Source organism: Penicillium alfredii (assembly GCF_028826965.1).
Source record: "Penicillium alfredii strain IBT 34128 chromosome Unknown utg000010l_segment0_segment0, whole genome shotgun sequence".
Taxonomy (NCBI): domain Eukaryota; kingdom Fungi; phylum Ascomycota; class Eurotiomycetes; order Eurotiales; family Aspergillaceae; genus Penicillium; species Penicillium alfredii.
The window spans coordinates 1,329,009-1,343,432 of NW_026622707.1; the positions used below are offsets into that span (position 1 = coordinate 1,329,009).

The 14,424-nt window shown below is 54.3% G+C and overlaps 6 protein-coding genes across 6 annotated transcripts; 3 read left to right on the plus strand and 3 right to left on the minus strand.

Annotated features, from left to right (window-relative positions):
- Window positions 1-2,073: 2,073 nt before the first annotated feature.
- Window positions 2,074-4,108, minus strand: NUU61_008058 (sorting nexin 1; the record flags this gene model as incomplete). The annotated part of the gene is made up of 6 exons (XM_056658583.1): window positions 2,074-2,235; window positions 2,295-2,897; window positions 2,954-3,334; window positions 3,413-3,903; window positions 3,961-4,020; window positions 4,075-4,108. 6 exons carry the CDS (start codon window positions 4,106-4,108, stop codon window positions 2,074-2,076), a joined length of 1,731 nt encoding a protein of 576 aa, XP_056508876.1.
- A 1,228-nt stretch (window positions 4,109-5,336) lies between these two features.
- Window positions 5,337-6,203, minus strand: mde1 (methylthioribulose 1-phosphate dehydratase MDE1; the record flags this gene model as incomplete). The annotated part of the gene is made up of 3 exons (XM_056658584.1): window positions 5,337-5,448; window positions 5,516-5,991; window positions 6,045-6,203. The coding sequence occupies 3 exons, from the start codon at window positions 6,201-6,203 to the stop codon at window positions 5,337-5,339; spliced, it is 747 nt and encodes a 248-aa protein (XP_056508877.1).
- A 525-nt stretch (window positions 6,204-6,728) lies between these two features.
- On the plus strand, window positions 6,729-8,670 carry clxA (calnexin; the record flags this gene model as incomplete). The annotated part of the gene is made up of 5 exons (XM_056658585.1): window positions 6,729-6,854; window positions 6,921-7,203; window positions 7,265-7,395; window positions 7,448-8,101; window positions 8,176-8,670. The coding sequence occupies 5 exons, from the start codon at window positions 6,729-6,731 to the stop codon at window positions 8,668-8,670; spliced, it is 1,689 nt and encodes a 562-aa protein (XP_056508878.1).
- Window positions 8,671-9,121: 451 nt separating this feature from the next.
- NUU61_008061 (CoA-acylating methylmalonate-semialdehyde dehydrogenase) lies at window positions 9,122-11,033 on the plus strand (the record flags this gene model as incomplete). Its single annotated transcript, XM_056658586.1, has 3 exons — window positions 9,122-9,836; window positions 9,896-10,533; window positions 10,617-11,033. 3 exons carry the CDS (start codon window positions 9,122-9,124, stop codon window positions 11,031-11,033), a joined length of 1,770 nt encoding a protein of 589 aa, XP_056508879.1.
- Window positions 11,034-11,327: 294 nt separating this feature from the next.
- NUU61_008062 (uncharacterized protein) lies at window positions 11,328-12,296 on the minus strand (the record flags this gene model as incomplete). Its single annotated transcript, XM_056658587.1, has 3 exons — window positions 11,328-11,447; window positions 11,530-12,153; window positions 12,243-12,296. The coding sequence occupies 3 exons, from the start codon at window positions 12,294-12,296 to the stop codon at window positions 11,328-11,330; spliced, it is 798 nt and encodes a 265-aa protein (XP_056508880.1).
- Window positions 12,297-12,677: 381 nt separating this feature from the next.
- On the plus strand, window positions 12,678-14,308 carry NUU61_008063 (uncharacterized protein; the record flags this gene model as incomplete). The annotated part of the gene is made up of 3 exons (XM_056658588.1): window positions 12,678-12,716; window positions 12,782-12,841; window positions 12,914-14,308. 3 exons carry the CDS (start codon window positions 12,678-12,680, stop codon window positions 14,306-14,308), a joined length of 1,494 nt encoding a protein of 497 aa, XP_056508881.1.
- Window positions 14,309-14,424: the final 116 nt, after the last annotated feature.

Here is a 14,424-nt window from a genome sequence, read left to right on the forward strand (position 1 = left end):
CTTCCGTGCCTCGCGACCCTTCCTTCTCCCCTTCTCATCTGCCGTTTGGCTGCTCCTTCGAGGCGCAAAGGAGACCTCAATTGCCAAGAGGAAATGGGTGAGCACCGCTTTAGCGTCGCGCGACCCCGGGTGAGAAAGATGAGAGTGGAATAGATGCAGGCAAGCTAAAATCGCTGACAATTTGAAAGCATACGGCTTTTGGGATATACAGGAAGAGTTAGGGATGAAGAATTCCAACGGTTGAAGGACCGTGGCATATTGGATGTACAGGACCGACCAAGTTGGGATAGGCTTGCGGCCAAGCTCTTCGGTGTCCTATGGGAGGGGATTTCAGCATCGATGAAAGATATCACCGCTCGATCCCCTGAATCAGGTCTTGGTGAGAACAAATCCCTTACTCCTGAGGCTTCGACTGATCGGGTCTCATAGGACGAACTCTACAATATTCACAATGCTTCCGCATAGGAGCACAATCCTCAAGTGGAGTGGTACAACCAGACATAAGGACAAACGAAGAGCCATCACACATCATGAAGTTGCTACCATTGGCTGGAACATCCGGCCCCATCCAACTATTCCAAGTTTGGCGAATCTCTTTGTTGCCAAAGAGATCACCCTAATTTGGAAAGTCCTATGTTTTGATACTCCATAAGGTCTAGGTCATGTAAACATCGTGCATTGCATGATCTTTGGGATCGGATGCTGCGGTCTTTCCTGCACAGAGACACCAAACCGATGGTAGATCGTAGACAATTCAGGTATACTCTCGATCCCTTTCAGCCTCCTTAGTTGCCAAACAATAACAATATCTTGATGCAGTGTTTGCTTCCTCATGGAACAGATCTTAATCCATTGTGCCAGGAGGACAGGGGTCTCGTGCAGGATTCGTGCGTTTAGCTAAGAACAAGGCCAATGATAGCAGTCACATGCACCCTTAGCACTAACTCGCGGGTCTGTGAAAAAGGCACATCGCAGCAGGTGCCGCTCTGGTCCTGGTTTATTTGTAAAGCTAGACTTTGAGGTTCTAGAACCTTGAGTCCTGCAGCCAAAGTTGGCTTCACGTAATACCTGTACCGCCCCTTGTAGACGAAGAGATTAATTAGCGCTTGTGGGAAAATTGATACCTACGGGAAATAAGTTCAGAAGCTTTGGGGCTACAATCTATCTAATGTCAGATTGGGAGGATTGTCATGAACTTGTGTTCTTGCAGGTCACCATTTTGGAATATCAAGGCATTGGCTAGCTACCAAAGCTACACGAGTTAATAGGCACTTTGTAATATAGTCCCGAACGACGATACTTAGCACGAGAGAGACCCGTAATGTTATTCAATCGATAAAAAAAAATTTAACAATACCCTCGCCTAATACAATAGGGACCATCACACTAACGCGGATACTATATACTTATCCACAAAGACAAACCCGAAGCTAGGCGGCTGTGCTCCGAGTGGACAGAATTGATTTATGTACCTTAGCACCTCGTGGATCCATAGATCTACTCGTCAATTACCTTCGATAGGCCTCACAGGGTCCTGAGGTTTTGATCAATTTCTTATTTTCCCCCCTTCGCTGTTTGATTTCTACCAGTGTTGTCATGTACAGAGATAAAGTAGATCTAAGACTATACTACCTAAAGGATCAACATTGCTCTACTCCTATTGAATATACAGATGGGCTCTGATTCCACAGAGCCTAGAGACAATCAGTTGATGCTGCATGGCACTGGTTGATTGGTCTCGAGGATAAACACCATACTCGGGTTACTGCGCATGATCAACTCTTGGTGACGGACAGAGGACCCAGGGGAAGGATGCAAGAATGTCAATTTGTGATATTGGCTACGACACGCAACAGTGGTATTTGAGCTGCTTTTCTCAAGACAAGAATAATAAGAGGAGAAAAAGTCCAACGGCTTGCTGACTATGATCATCAAGTCGCGCCATGACATCAAACGAGGATCTCCGAGGGGAAAGAAAGGAGTGCCATAGAGAATACAGGCTGAGACAGGCTGACACGATTCATAACTTCGGGGTTTGTACATGGGGACCCGAGGTTTGGGCAAAGACTCAGATTACACTTCCTCGTCGGCAACCACCGGCGCAATTTCACTGCCCGATGCCGTGGATTCTGCCCCGGCAGATACCTCGCCGGCCACGGGAGGAGGCACATAATACGGGAAACCTTCCTCACCAGCATCCAGACGTAACAGGAATGTTTCCCAGAGTTCAATCAGCTGTTATCCGTTAGTGAGCTGCATAAGCCTTACGCAATGGAAGTACGAGAGAGACCTACCTCCTTCTGAGCCTCGACCGCGCTTTCCAGGAATGTTTCCACACCAGACTTAAAGTCTTCCACCTTCTCCCTCTCAAACCTCTGCAGTTCATTCCGCATCAGGCGGCCCATATCATCAAACAGAAGTCGGGTTTGGTGGACTTTGCGCTCGGCATCGGCGACATCGGCGCTGACTTGGTTGAGTCGGTCTTGCTGAGTCTTGCCCTGGCGCAGTAGCTTGTCTTGCGTGTTCTTGCGCTTCTGGAGATCTGACTCTGCGGCATGCCAGCTGTGGAATGCCTTTTGCCGCTGGGAGAACGCTGTTTTCACGCTGCCAATCAAGCGAATATATTCATCGATCGTGATTCCGAGCGTCAAAACATCCTGCTGGGCCTGTCGTTCATAGAGCTCCCGAACGCGCAGCTGAAGTTCCGACAGTCCGTCCAAAGGCGAAGAGAGTGCCGGAGAGAGCTCGACGGCGGAGAGGGCATGTAGTGAGCTTGAGAAGTCACCCGCTGCTTCGGCAAGCCCCTTTCGTTGCGCAACCACGGTGTCTATGGACTTCATCAAGGCCCTCAGCTGGTTCTCCAGTGCGTCCATATAAACCTTGCGGTCATGGAACCACTATTCAGAAGTGAGTAGGCCTAGCCATTTGCATCTAGGATATGGGTGTCCCTTACGTCGTCGTGCTCCACAAATTTGGTTCCTCCGCCTACCGAAATGCCAAAAGAGCTCAGCATGCCCTTGTTCTGGCCCAAATCTGGCTCTCGATTCTCTTTGTTCTTGACGTCAACATTGAAAGCTTCACTCTCCAGGAAGATTTTCAAGTCCGCGTCATGTTGAAGAATAGGGTGACTGGCAATCTTGTTTAACATGCGCTCCAGAGCAGCTCTCCTTGACTCGACGAAATTGGTATCAAATCGGCCAACAGCTTGCTTCTCGGGCGGGGGCGCGACCACCACTCCGGGGTTGTTGTTGTGCAGGGAATTGTAAATCCATAGGAAATCGCGGTAACGGCGGGTGACGGCAAATTCGGGTTGGCGATATGCTTTTGATGTCGTCTAGATAATTGCAGTCGCTGTCAGTATTTTCGAAACTCTCGGACGGCGGTAATTCTCCCATCTCAAAGCCAACGGTACCTTTGTCCGAACTTGGTAGACAATGTGACTACTTGTTAAATCCCCCACTTTGTGTGGATCTCCCACGCTGATCTCGAATGTCGGTTTTGCAGCCTGTTCCACACTAACACTGGGCTGCGACTGTCGCTTGGGTCCTTCTGTGTCCATCGGCGGTTGCACGGGCGGGGGACCGCGAAATCCCGTGGCATCGTCTTCCACATTGACCGAGTCTGCCACGCCCGCTGCGCTGGAAGCTTGAGAAGGAGACGAGAGTGGTCGCGCACTGCGTCCGGCGAATGGTTCTTTCTGCGGCGGTGCCGGGGCCTCCTCTGTGGAAGTCCCAGCCTCGAGCGGTGCTTCGCCCAATGGGCCCAGTGGGTCAACGGTGTCGTCAACGGCTTCCAAACGTGTCGCCTGCGCACTAATCTTGCGCCCCCTCGGGCACCTCGTCCCCCTGGCGTACGAACTGCAAGGCCGCTGCTTGACTGTGCGGATTGTGCGGGGGCTACCAGCTCAACGCTGTGGTTAGCGAGGGGTTGGGAGAGAGAGAGGGAGCAGAGACAACACACCACTGTCCTCGGTGTCGGGCTTTGGCGTCACATGGGTCGTAGTGGACTGGGATGGCTCATCTGCATTATCGATTAGAACGCAATCCAAAGAGCCGTGGTATCATTACTGCCTACCGCCCCACGGGGAGTCGCCCGCGTCGAGATCCATTGGTAGCGGTCGTGTGCGGCCGGGATAAAAGTGGACAAATTATAAAGAACAGGGAGTTAAAGGCTAAACTTCAATTGGGGGAATCAAAGCTCTGAAGCAAGGCGAGAGAGGTTCGGAGCATTGGAGAAGGAGCTGTGGCAGTTGAGGTGGAGGATGATCCGCGCGGGCCTTGGTCACTCACGGGATCCCCAACCCACCCGCCCGTAAGGTCTTTCTCATACAATTTCATCTGATTTCCCATCGACTTCGACATAACTCCAGCCACTTTCTGACATCTACGTAAGCTTCCGAGACTGAAGAAGCAATCCAGGCTTGTCACAACAATGATCTAGGGGGAAATAACGATAGGGACTGGCATATTAGCTAAATATATTCTTTTCTGTGATTTATCTTCATCCAACTACTTCGCTATTTCAATTCAATTCTTTCTCTTCCTTTTCAAGAAGACTTCCAACCCTTTTCATACTCAGACAGTGCCCATTTCACCATCGATTCAGACGCAAGAACCTCCTGAGCAGAAGGGCGACTTTCAGGCCTGAAAGAAAGCATCGACTTGAGCATCGAGAAAAGGGCATCTCGCTCGGCTGGCTCACAGCATGTCTTTCGCTTGTCGAGGTTGCTGCACACTATCTTCGAAACGGTCTTCCCATGCTCGATACGATCCTCGGTTTATTGGCTTCCCATCCTCGCTGAACTTATTTCGCCATGCCCCCCATTTGTTCCACCACTCCGGGGGCAGAATGCCAAGTGTATCAACCTGCTCGCAGGTGATATCGTCTTCGTCTCTAGAAATCCTTCAAACAGTGGTCTTTGCCCGGTAATATTCCATATCGAGCAAGCGAGTGACCAAATATCCGAGGGAAAGGAAAGCGGTTTGGCTGATTCGAAACGGGTCTCCGGGGCCCGGTTCACCAGAGGAATGTGAGACTCGAATTTCTTTTGCTTTGCTGGCGAGAAGGCCTCGCCAGAGTCGGAGAGGTGAGTCTTAGCTTCGGAAACCTCAAGTTTCTCACTTGCATCTCCGAGCCAGATTGACCTTTCGTGGCCCACGCCCACGACTATGCTTGCCACTGCCAAACTCCTTGGTCCTCAGTACCAAAGATGCGCATTAAAATCAAATCTCCAGCTCCGACGGCATAGCTTAAGCGCCAGATAAGCATCCAGCGTCACATCGTATCTATTGAAGCTCTCGAACTCTTGGCTAATCTATCTACCCATGATGTTGGTTTTATTTGATCCATGGAATGCCCAGCTTGTGCATTTCCACGGCCAGCTGGAACAGGTAATCCAGACTCTCGCACTGAGTCTTTGCTTTGGCGACATTGTCTCCCCAGACATAACTGTGGTAGAGACCAGCACATTAGTATTTTACCCGAAGCAATATCGCAGCCGCGAGACAACACTTACATTCCATGGCGCCTGACGAGCACCGCGTACGTATCCGGGTCCTTGTTCATCGCCGCCTCCAGACCACTCGTCAAGTCCTCCTCGAACGCGGTATTCTCGATGATAGGGATACTCAGGGTATCAAAGAACCCCAGCATGCCTTTGCCCTTGCCGCGAGGGATGCCCTTGATCTGCTCGATGTTGTTGATCTCGAAGCACCCTTCAGGGCCCTTCTCCCGCTCCACCAGCAGGGTCACCAGAACGGCCCACTGCGAGTGGGTGTGGATGCAACAGCCAGCACCATGCTCAAAGGCCGTGAGGAACAGAGGCGTGCAAGCCGAGGGATTCAGCTTGAGAGGTTTGCGGATATAGTTACGCGCCTCTGCGGGGTACTTGGCCGTGGGCCATTGAATGACGAAGATGTTGTGCGACTGAATCAATTCTTTCTGGACTCCAGAGGGCGCAATGAAGATATGATCACCATGGCGGATCGATGTCTGTATAAGATTAGCCGTTGCGAGTCTTTGATGTCGACACCAGATGTGCTTACCCCACCGCCCGTACCGGTAACCCAGCCCCAGTTGTAGAATTTGCGACAGAGATCCGGAATGAGATTGGCGGGGTGTTCTGGGTCGGATGATTGCACCAGATGGTCATTGTTAGTGAGGGACCCGACGGCCTCGACAGCCTTTCCTGCGACAGTGGTCATGGTGGAATGACTAGCAAACACCGATAGAGAAATCCAAGAGGAGAGGCGATCTAGAAATCGAGATCAACCTGGGATGGGTGGAATGGGCGAGGGTTTTGTCACCGCGACAAATCCTTGGGCGGGGGAGAATCGGATCTGCAAGCATATCCACATAGCACGCAAGTGAACAGGCGGATTCAAACCACGCTGGCGGCAGCATCATTATAAATTGAGGTCAGACGAGGATAAAATAGATATTTCAAAGTAATTGAAACACATCTGCATAGAAACTAAAAAAAAGAAACAGAAAAACCACCGCGTATACAAAAAGAGGGAGAAAGGCAGCGTCGAAGACGATCGAAAGCCGCGGCCAAGCTAGTCCCAATTGGGAGTGCTGTGAAGAGGCCACCTGGACCTTCCCCCGGTGCTCCATCCTATATTTACCTCCGCGCCCACTTTTTTTCTTTTCTTCCTTCTTTCTGCTTTGCTTTGGTTTGTGTCTCTTCGGTGCTGTGTGCTCCACCCCTTTCATTTCTTTGTTTCACTATGCGCTTTAACGCCGCGTTCGCCTCGGCTCTGGTCTCCTCGGCCTCTCTCATGGGCTATGCCCATGCCGAGGAGTCGGAAGCTGCTGATCCCACCGTTGCGGTCGCTGAGAAGCCTACGTTCACGGTAAGTTGCACCAATGGAGGCTTTCCTCGTTTCTCCCCTCTAATTGTGTACTCATGCCCTTGTTAGCCGACCAACCTCAAAGCTCCCTTCCTAGAGCAATTCACCCAAGGTTGGGAATCCCGGTGGAAGCGTTCGAACGCGAAGAAAGACGACCCCAAGTCGGACGAAGACTGGGCCTATGTTGGCGAATGGGAGGTCGAGGAACCTTTCATGTTCCAGGGTATCAAAGGCGACGAGGGTCTGGTCGTGAAGAACGCGGCCGCCCACCACGCCATCTCTGCCAAGTTCCCCAAGAAGATTGACAACAAAGGGAAAACCCTCGTGGTGCAGTATGAAGTCAAGCCGCAGAGTAAGTCGAGGTCATTGTTGGGTAGAGGCCGACGCGCTAACATGGACTTCCCACGCCCTAGACTCTTTGGTGTGCGGTGGTGCCTACCTGAAGCTTCTTCAGGAGAACAAGAAGCTCCACCAGGAGGAATTCTCCAACGGTACCCCGTACGTTATCATGTTCGGTCCCGACAAGTGCGGTACCACCAACAAGGTATGAGTGTTTCAACATCTTTATCTCAGGCCAGCGGCTCACCCTTCTTTAGGTCCACTTCATCTTCCGTCACAAGAACCCCAAGAGTGGCGAATACGAGGAGAAGCACCTGGACAGCCCTCCCGTCGCCAACACCTCCAAGGTCACCTCCCTGTACACTCTCATCATCAAGCCCGACCAGACCTTTGAGATCCTGGTCAACGGCGAATCCAAGAAGTCGGGTAGCCTCCTGGAGGACTTCAGTCCCCCGGTGAACCCCCCGAAGGAGATCGATGACCCCAAGGACAAGAAGCCTTCCACCTGGGTCGACGAGCCCAAGATCCCTGATCCCGAGGCGACCAAACCCGAAGACTGGGATGAGGAGGCTCCGTTCGAGATCGAGGACGAGGAAGCCACCCAGCCCGAGGACTGGTTGGTGGATGAGCCCGACAGCATCCCCGACCCCGAGGCTGAGAAGCCCGAGGACTGGGATGATGAGGAGGACGGTGACTGGATTGCCCCCACGGTTCCCAACCCCAAGTGCGCCGAGGTCGCTGGCTGTGGCGTGTGGAATCGCCCACATAAGAAAAACCCCGACTACAAGGGCAAGTGGTCTGCGCCTCTGATCGACAATCCGGCCTACAAGGGCCCCTGGGCGCCGCGCAAAATCGCCAACCCTGGCTTCTACGAGGACAAGACCCCGGCCAACCTGGAGCCCATGGGTGCGGTATGTTATTCTATGTTCCAAGTCTCTCCCTTGGACGGCTCGCTGATAGTTTTTTTCTTCTTTTCCTTTTGCAGATCGGTTTTGAAATCTGGACCATGCAGAGCGACATCCTGTTCGACAATATCTACATTGGTCACTCTGTCGAGGATGCGGCCAAGCTTCGCCAGGAAACCTTCGATGTCAAGTTCCCCATCGAGACGGAAGAGGAGAAAATCAACCAGCCCCCGGCCGAGATGCCAGACGAGGGCACCACCGTTAACTTCAAGGACGACCCCGTCACTTTTGTCCGCCAGAAGGTGCACTACTTTATCGAGCTGGTTCAGGAGGACCCCGTCAACGCCGTCAAGACCTTGCCCGAGGTGGCTGGTGGCCTCGGTGCACTCTTGGTGACGATGATTCTCATCGTCGTGAGTGCCATTGGCGCCAGCAGCCCCGCTCCCGCCCCGGCGAAGAAGGGCAAGCAGGCCGCCGGTGCTGCCAAGGAGAAGGCAGGCGAGGCTGTCAGCTCATCCGCCGACACCGGCAAGAGCGGTGCCACCAAGCGCACCACTCGCTCCTCTGCCGAGTAAAGGCCATGGGACCGGACACAAAAGATTACCCCGTAAAGCCAGCGAATGAGATTGCATCTAGTTATTTGGAGATGTGTAGTAGTCTGAGCAGTGAATGGAGGCGTGTGTACTTCGATTTTGGGCTGGTAGTAGGGCCTATAGCTTCGTACCTCGTAGGGGTAGAACGTAGGGTAAGAGAGGCCGTAGAAGTGCTTGCCAGTGCGGAACTGCCTTCCTGCAGTCGGCGATGAGACCAGGGCCTGTGATTGGTCCACACCACCGAGCACAGCTTATCGGAGTATGGGGATCGGCTGAGCTAAGCCAAGCGGTTGACCTCGGGCCTGGGGTATGCGAGTCCCTTTATGTACTCCGTATTCCCGGCACGCTTCTCTCTTCTTCTTTTCTTTCGATTACGACTGTCCTCTTTTGTGACACCTTTTCCTTCTGTTTTCATTTCCCTTCGCATTTCACTATGGCCGCTCGTCGGTCTTTAGCCCGCTCGCTCCCCGCTCTCCGCGCCGCTCCCCGCACGCCTGTGGTTGCCAAAGCTGCCACCGAGCCTCGATCTCTCACCACCGCTACGCCAGCTGCACGCTTTTCGGATCGACGACAAATGCCTTCCTCTTCCTCCCTCTCGGCCATACGCCGGTTGCATGCTACTGCGCAGCAGTTCAACCCCGCAACCACCTCGGCCGCCTCGACCGCCACCGAATACCCGACGGATCATCAGCCGATTGCGAAGCCCCTCGACACTACCAATTTTCTCGATAATGAATTTGTGTCTTCCAAGGCTACAACTTGGATTGATCTCCACGATCCGGCCACCAACAATCTAGTCACTCGGGTGCCCCAAAGCACGGATGAGGAGCTGCAGGCCGCTGTCCAGTCGGCCGAGAAGGCCTTCCCCGCCTGGCGAGCTACGAGTATCATCGCCAAACAGCAGATCCTCTTCAAGTTTGTGGGACTGATTCGCGCCAATTGGGACCGGCTGGCTGCCTCCATTACACTGGAACAGGGCAAGACGTTCGCCGACGCTCGGGGCGACGTTCTCCGTGGCCTGCAGGTGGCCGAGACTGCATGTGGCATCACCACCCAGATGACGGGTGAGGTCCTGGAGGTAGCCAAGGACATGGAGACAAGAAGTTACCGTGAGCCGCTGGGTGTGGTAGCGGCCATCTGTCCCTTTAGTAAGCCTAAGCTGTGTGTACTTCCAAGCTGCTTCCTTGGGTGCTGATGATAAAGCTAGACTTTCCCGCCATGATCCCACTGTGGTGCATCCCTATTGCTACAGTTACCGGCAACTGCCTGGTCATTAAGCCGTCGGAGCGGGACCCTGGCGCCGCGATGATCCTCGCGGAACTGGCCAAGGAGGCTGGATTCCCCCCGGGCGTCATTAACGTTGTGCACGGCTCCGCTCGGACTGTGGACTTCATCCTTGATGAGCCCGCCATCAAGGCAATTAGCTTCGTCGGTAGCAACCGTGCGGGCGAGTATATCTACACTCGTGGATCCGCCAATGGCAAGCGCGTCCAGGCCAACCTAGGTGCGAAGAACCATGCAGCCGTGTTGCCGGACTGTAACAAGAACCAATCGCTGAACGCTATTGTTGGTGCGGCCTTTGGTGCCGCTGGCCAGCGTTGTATGGCTCTGAGCACGGTCGTGATGGTTGGTGAGACCAAGGAATGGCTGCCCGAGATTGCGGAACGGGCCAAGGCCCTGAACGTGAACGGCGGCTTCGAAGAGGGAACAGACCTTGGACCGGTCATTAGCCCTGAGAGCAAGAAGCGCATCGAGGATCTGATTGCCAGTGCCGAAGAGGAGGGTGCGACCATTCTTCTCGATGGTCGGGGCTACAAACCCGAGAAGTACCCCAACGGCAACTTTGTAAGTTTCTCCCACAGGCTTTTCCAACCTATCGAAAAGCCTGAATCTGCAGCAAGAGCACCCCGTACTGATTGTATCTCCAGATCGGCCCGACGGTCATCACCAACGTCACCCCCGACATGAAGTGCTACCGGGAAGAAATCTTCGGTCCTGTCCTGGTTTGTCTGAACGTCGAGACCCTGGACGATGCCATCAACCTGATCAATGCCAACGAGTACGGCAACGGCGCCGCTATTTTCACTCGCTCTGGTTCGACCGCCTCACGCTTCCAGAAGGATATCGAGGCCGGCCAGCTGGGCATTAATGTGCCTATCCCCGTGCCGTTGCCCATGTTCTCGTTCACCGGTAACAAGAAGAGTATTGCCGGTGGTGGTGCCAACACCTTCTATGGCAAGCCCGGTCTGCAGTTCTATACCCAGCAGAAGACCGTGACCAGTCTCTGGAAGAGCGAGGATGCGGTGAGCACCAAGGCCAATGTGGTGATGCCCAGTCACTCCTAGTGTCACTGCTGTTTGATTTTTTGCACTTTCCTAATTGATCATGATCATGTTTATGTCCCATTTGTATTGCCTTAGCAAAAGCTTTTTTGTTTATTTATTTACGGAAATTCCTGCAATGAAGGTACTTCGAACCGTCAATGTCTAACACCGAAGTATAAGAATGTCAATAAGGCTAAACGCTGAATTGATCTACAGTGTATTGAGGTATGGGATAACCCCAGAGGGAATTAGCTTATCCGCAATCCGCGATGAAAAAGCCGCCTCTGATCTCGCCGGGAATCTTCCACCGGCTTACTAGGTCCTCCGCTGCTGGAAGGTGTAAACCAGGCGAGCCAGCTCAACCTGACCATCTTTCGTGACAGCCACACGGCGAGTGTATCGGCGCTCACCCTCAACCAGCTCGAAGCCCCAGATCTGAGAAATGGCAAGCATTAGCTGACTGGCCGTAGAAAGGCAGTTGACATACAAAGGAAAGAACCAAGAACAAAAAACCTACCTGCTCAGCAGTCCACCCAGACTCCTCATTGCGTACAAAGCTCTGCATCCATAAGCCATCACCGTCACCAAACTCAGCGCCCTCGTCATCAACAATGAACCCATCGCTGGCCGAACCATCCACCAAGACCTCGCCGCGCAAGAACTTCTGCACCTTGGCATCGGCCTCTGACTCGCCGACCTTGGTGTGGACGTCGACGGACGGGCGCACCTTGCCGTCGTCGGCTTTGGCGCCGCGGAACATCCGCGAGCGGCCCTGCAGCTTGCCGAAGATGTTGTCGACGTGCTCGCGCTCCTCCCAGTCCAGCTTGCGTGCTTCCTTGCTGCCGGTGATGCCGCCGGTGATGACCTGGTCGATGTCGATGTGGTACACAAGCGGGCTCTCTGTATCGGTGTACTGGTGCACATGCAGTGTCACCGTGGCGTAGGGGAGGGCTTTGCGTAGGAACCAGCTCATGCCTTGCTTTGGGGAATTGTTAGTGCTGGGTTCTTCGGTATTGGATTCCCTCTTTTCACAGTGTAGTCTCTCTGAGAAGCATCCTATGTAGCCTCGACTTTGGGAAAGGGAAAGGAAAGTCCATACCAGAGCCAGGATGGAGTCTGTCGGGTTGGACAGCGTTGAGTCCTGTTACACACGTCAGCCCGCAATGACTTTTTTTTTTAATTTTATATCTTAATTTTTCATGTCAACAATCCCAGAGAGTCTAAACTTACCATAACCCACTCGCCATTGAGATTCTTGATGGTGATATCAGCGGGGGCGGCCATGATTGCGGTGTTGATGGGGGGAAACCGGGGAAGAATCGGAATGCGGGGTGATGAGGGGCGATATCAATTGTGTATACAAGGTGGTATAGTAGGGAGATATCCGGGTACTTGAGGACAGAGAGAACAGGGTTGGAGTGTGGAGAAACCAGGGGTAATGAGAGGAATGGAGACGCAGACCAAGTCAATATATAACCCTCCGCGGTTCTTCACTGCAGTCGAGATGACCGCATTGCACGTGCGTCTCTTCCGAGGCTGACACGTGGATGACTCAGCAGATCCGTGGGTTGGTGCTATGTCAGCATTACTGCCTGAGGTGTTGAGGTACCCTTTCAGGGTTTCGTGTTGACGCTCTGACGTGAAGCTCCGACAGCTCCCATCGCCATGGCCTTCAACAAGAAATATGCTGGTCTGCCAGACCTGGTAAGAGAGACTTCAGCCTTCGGGTGCATTCTTGAAAACCACCGCATTCCGCTGACTATCCCCAGGATCCCGCCCCGGATATTTACGAAACCCCCGATTTGACCGACGAAGCATCCACAGTGCCAGTGAGTGGAGCGATTCTTTCTATGGAACTCGAGACACGCAATCCCCTCATGTTAATAACTGAGCCTGTTTAGACGGCCACCGTCCGCACGGATTCCGACCATGACGACGCCGGCTCCAGCTCAGACATCGATCGTGAAGGCGTCAATGCCGATCAGGCGCGCCTGCACTTCATGGGCGCCGCCGTGGATGCCCGGGACGCCAATTTCTCCGACACTATTTCCACGAAACGACAGGCGTATCGGAGCAAGAGCAAAAGCCGTCGCCGCCGGCGGAGACGCGAGGACGGGACCGAAGAAGTGGGCGACTTGACTGATAGCGAGGACGAATCGTTCGAGAGAAGGCTGGCACGATTGCGAAGGGAGGTCGAGGATTTGAAGGTGGAAATGGCTCAACAGCCGACGTCTGACGAGGACAAGGGCGAGGGGAGTGGGCCGTCACAGGAGGCGTCCGCTAAAAAATCAGGGGAAGAAAATGCGTTGGGTGATGGCGTGGCAGAGCTGAGCCGGGCTCTGGATAACCTGCATGCTTCGTCGCGGGGTGACGTCGGCTCATCGCACTCGGCTGCTATGGCATTGTCGCAAAAACTCGGGTCTGATGCCCGCCCCGCGGCGCCTGCTGCGGACTCGACTAAACCACAATCCCCGGCCGGTGGTTCAGCACCCACTGCCGCCGTGGCTGCTGCGCCGGCAGTGACAGCGGCATCTCCCGCAGGCCTCTTGTCGCATGCGACAGCATTCGACGGCCGTCTGGCCCTCCTCGAGGCCTCCATGGGCATTTCAAGCTCCTCGAACCCGTTCATCGGCGATGGGATCAGTGACCCGTCCCTGCAGCCGGTCCTGCCCTCACTGGATCAACTCACCTCCCGCCTCTCCGCGCTCACGGGCCTGCTCGTGGGCAAAAACCCCGCCTCCGCCCCAGGTGGTGGCCCCGGTGTCGTCCCAGGCCTGACGACCCCGCACCTCGAAGCACTCTCGACGCGGGTCCGCAAGCTGACCACCGACGCCGAGGCCCTCGCATCGGCGCGCAGACGCGCTGTGGACGCCGCCAAAGCCGCCCAGACCGCGCGCATCACCGCCACAAGCTCCGAGCCCGACGCTGTGCCGCCCGCACCGGACACCGTCCCCGCCGACGACGAGCAAGCCGCCAAAATCCAGGCTCTGTACGCCACCCTCCCGACAATCCAGTCTCTGCACCCGCTGCTCCCCAGCGTTCTGGAACGCCTGCGCTCCCTCCGCGCGGCTCACGATGGCGCATCCAACGCCGCCGAATCCATCGATGCACTCGAGAAACGCCACGCTGAGATGGCCTCGGAGATTCAGCAGTGGCGCGAGGGTTTGACCGTCGTCGAGGACAAGATGCGCCAGGGCGAGGAAGCTCTGCGCTCCAATGTCGAGACTGTCGAGCCTTGGGTGCGTGATCTGGAGGCCCGGCTAGCTCGTCTCGGAGGACCACCTGGCGGACTGTAGCGTTAGCATCTTTGGTGATTTCTTCTTTATCGCATGATTTCTCTCATGATAAATAATACCCAGCGTGTGTATTCGGGGATGGTTGGCAGTGTGATTTGGTGTCCCTACCGATGTTC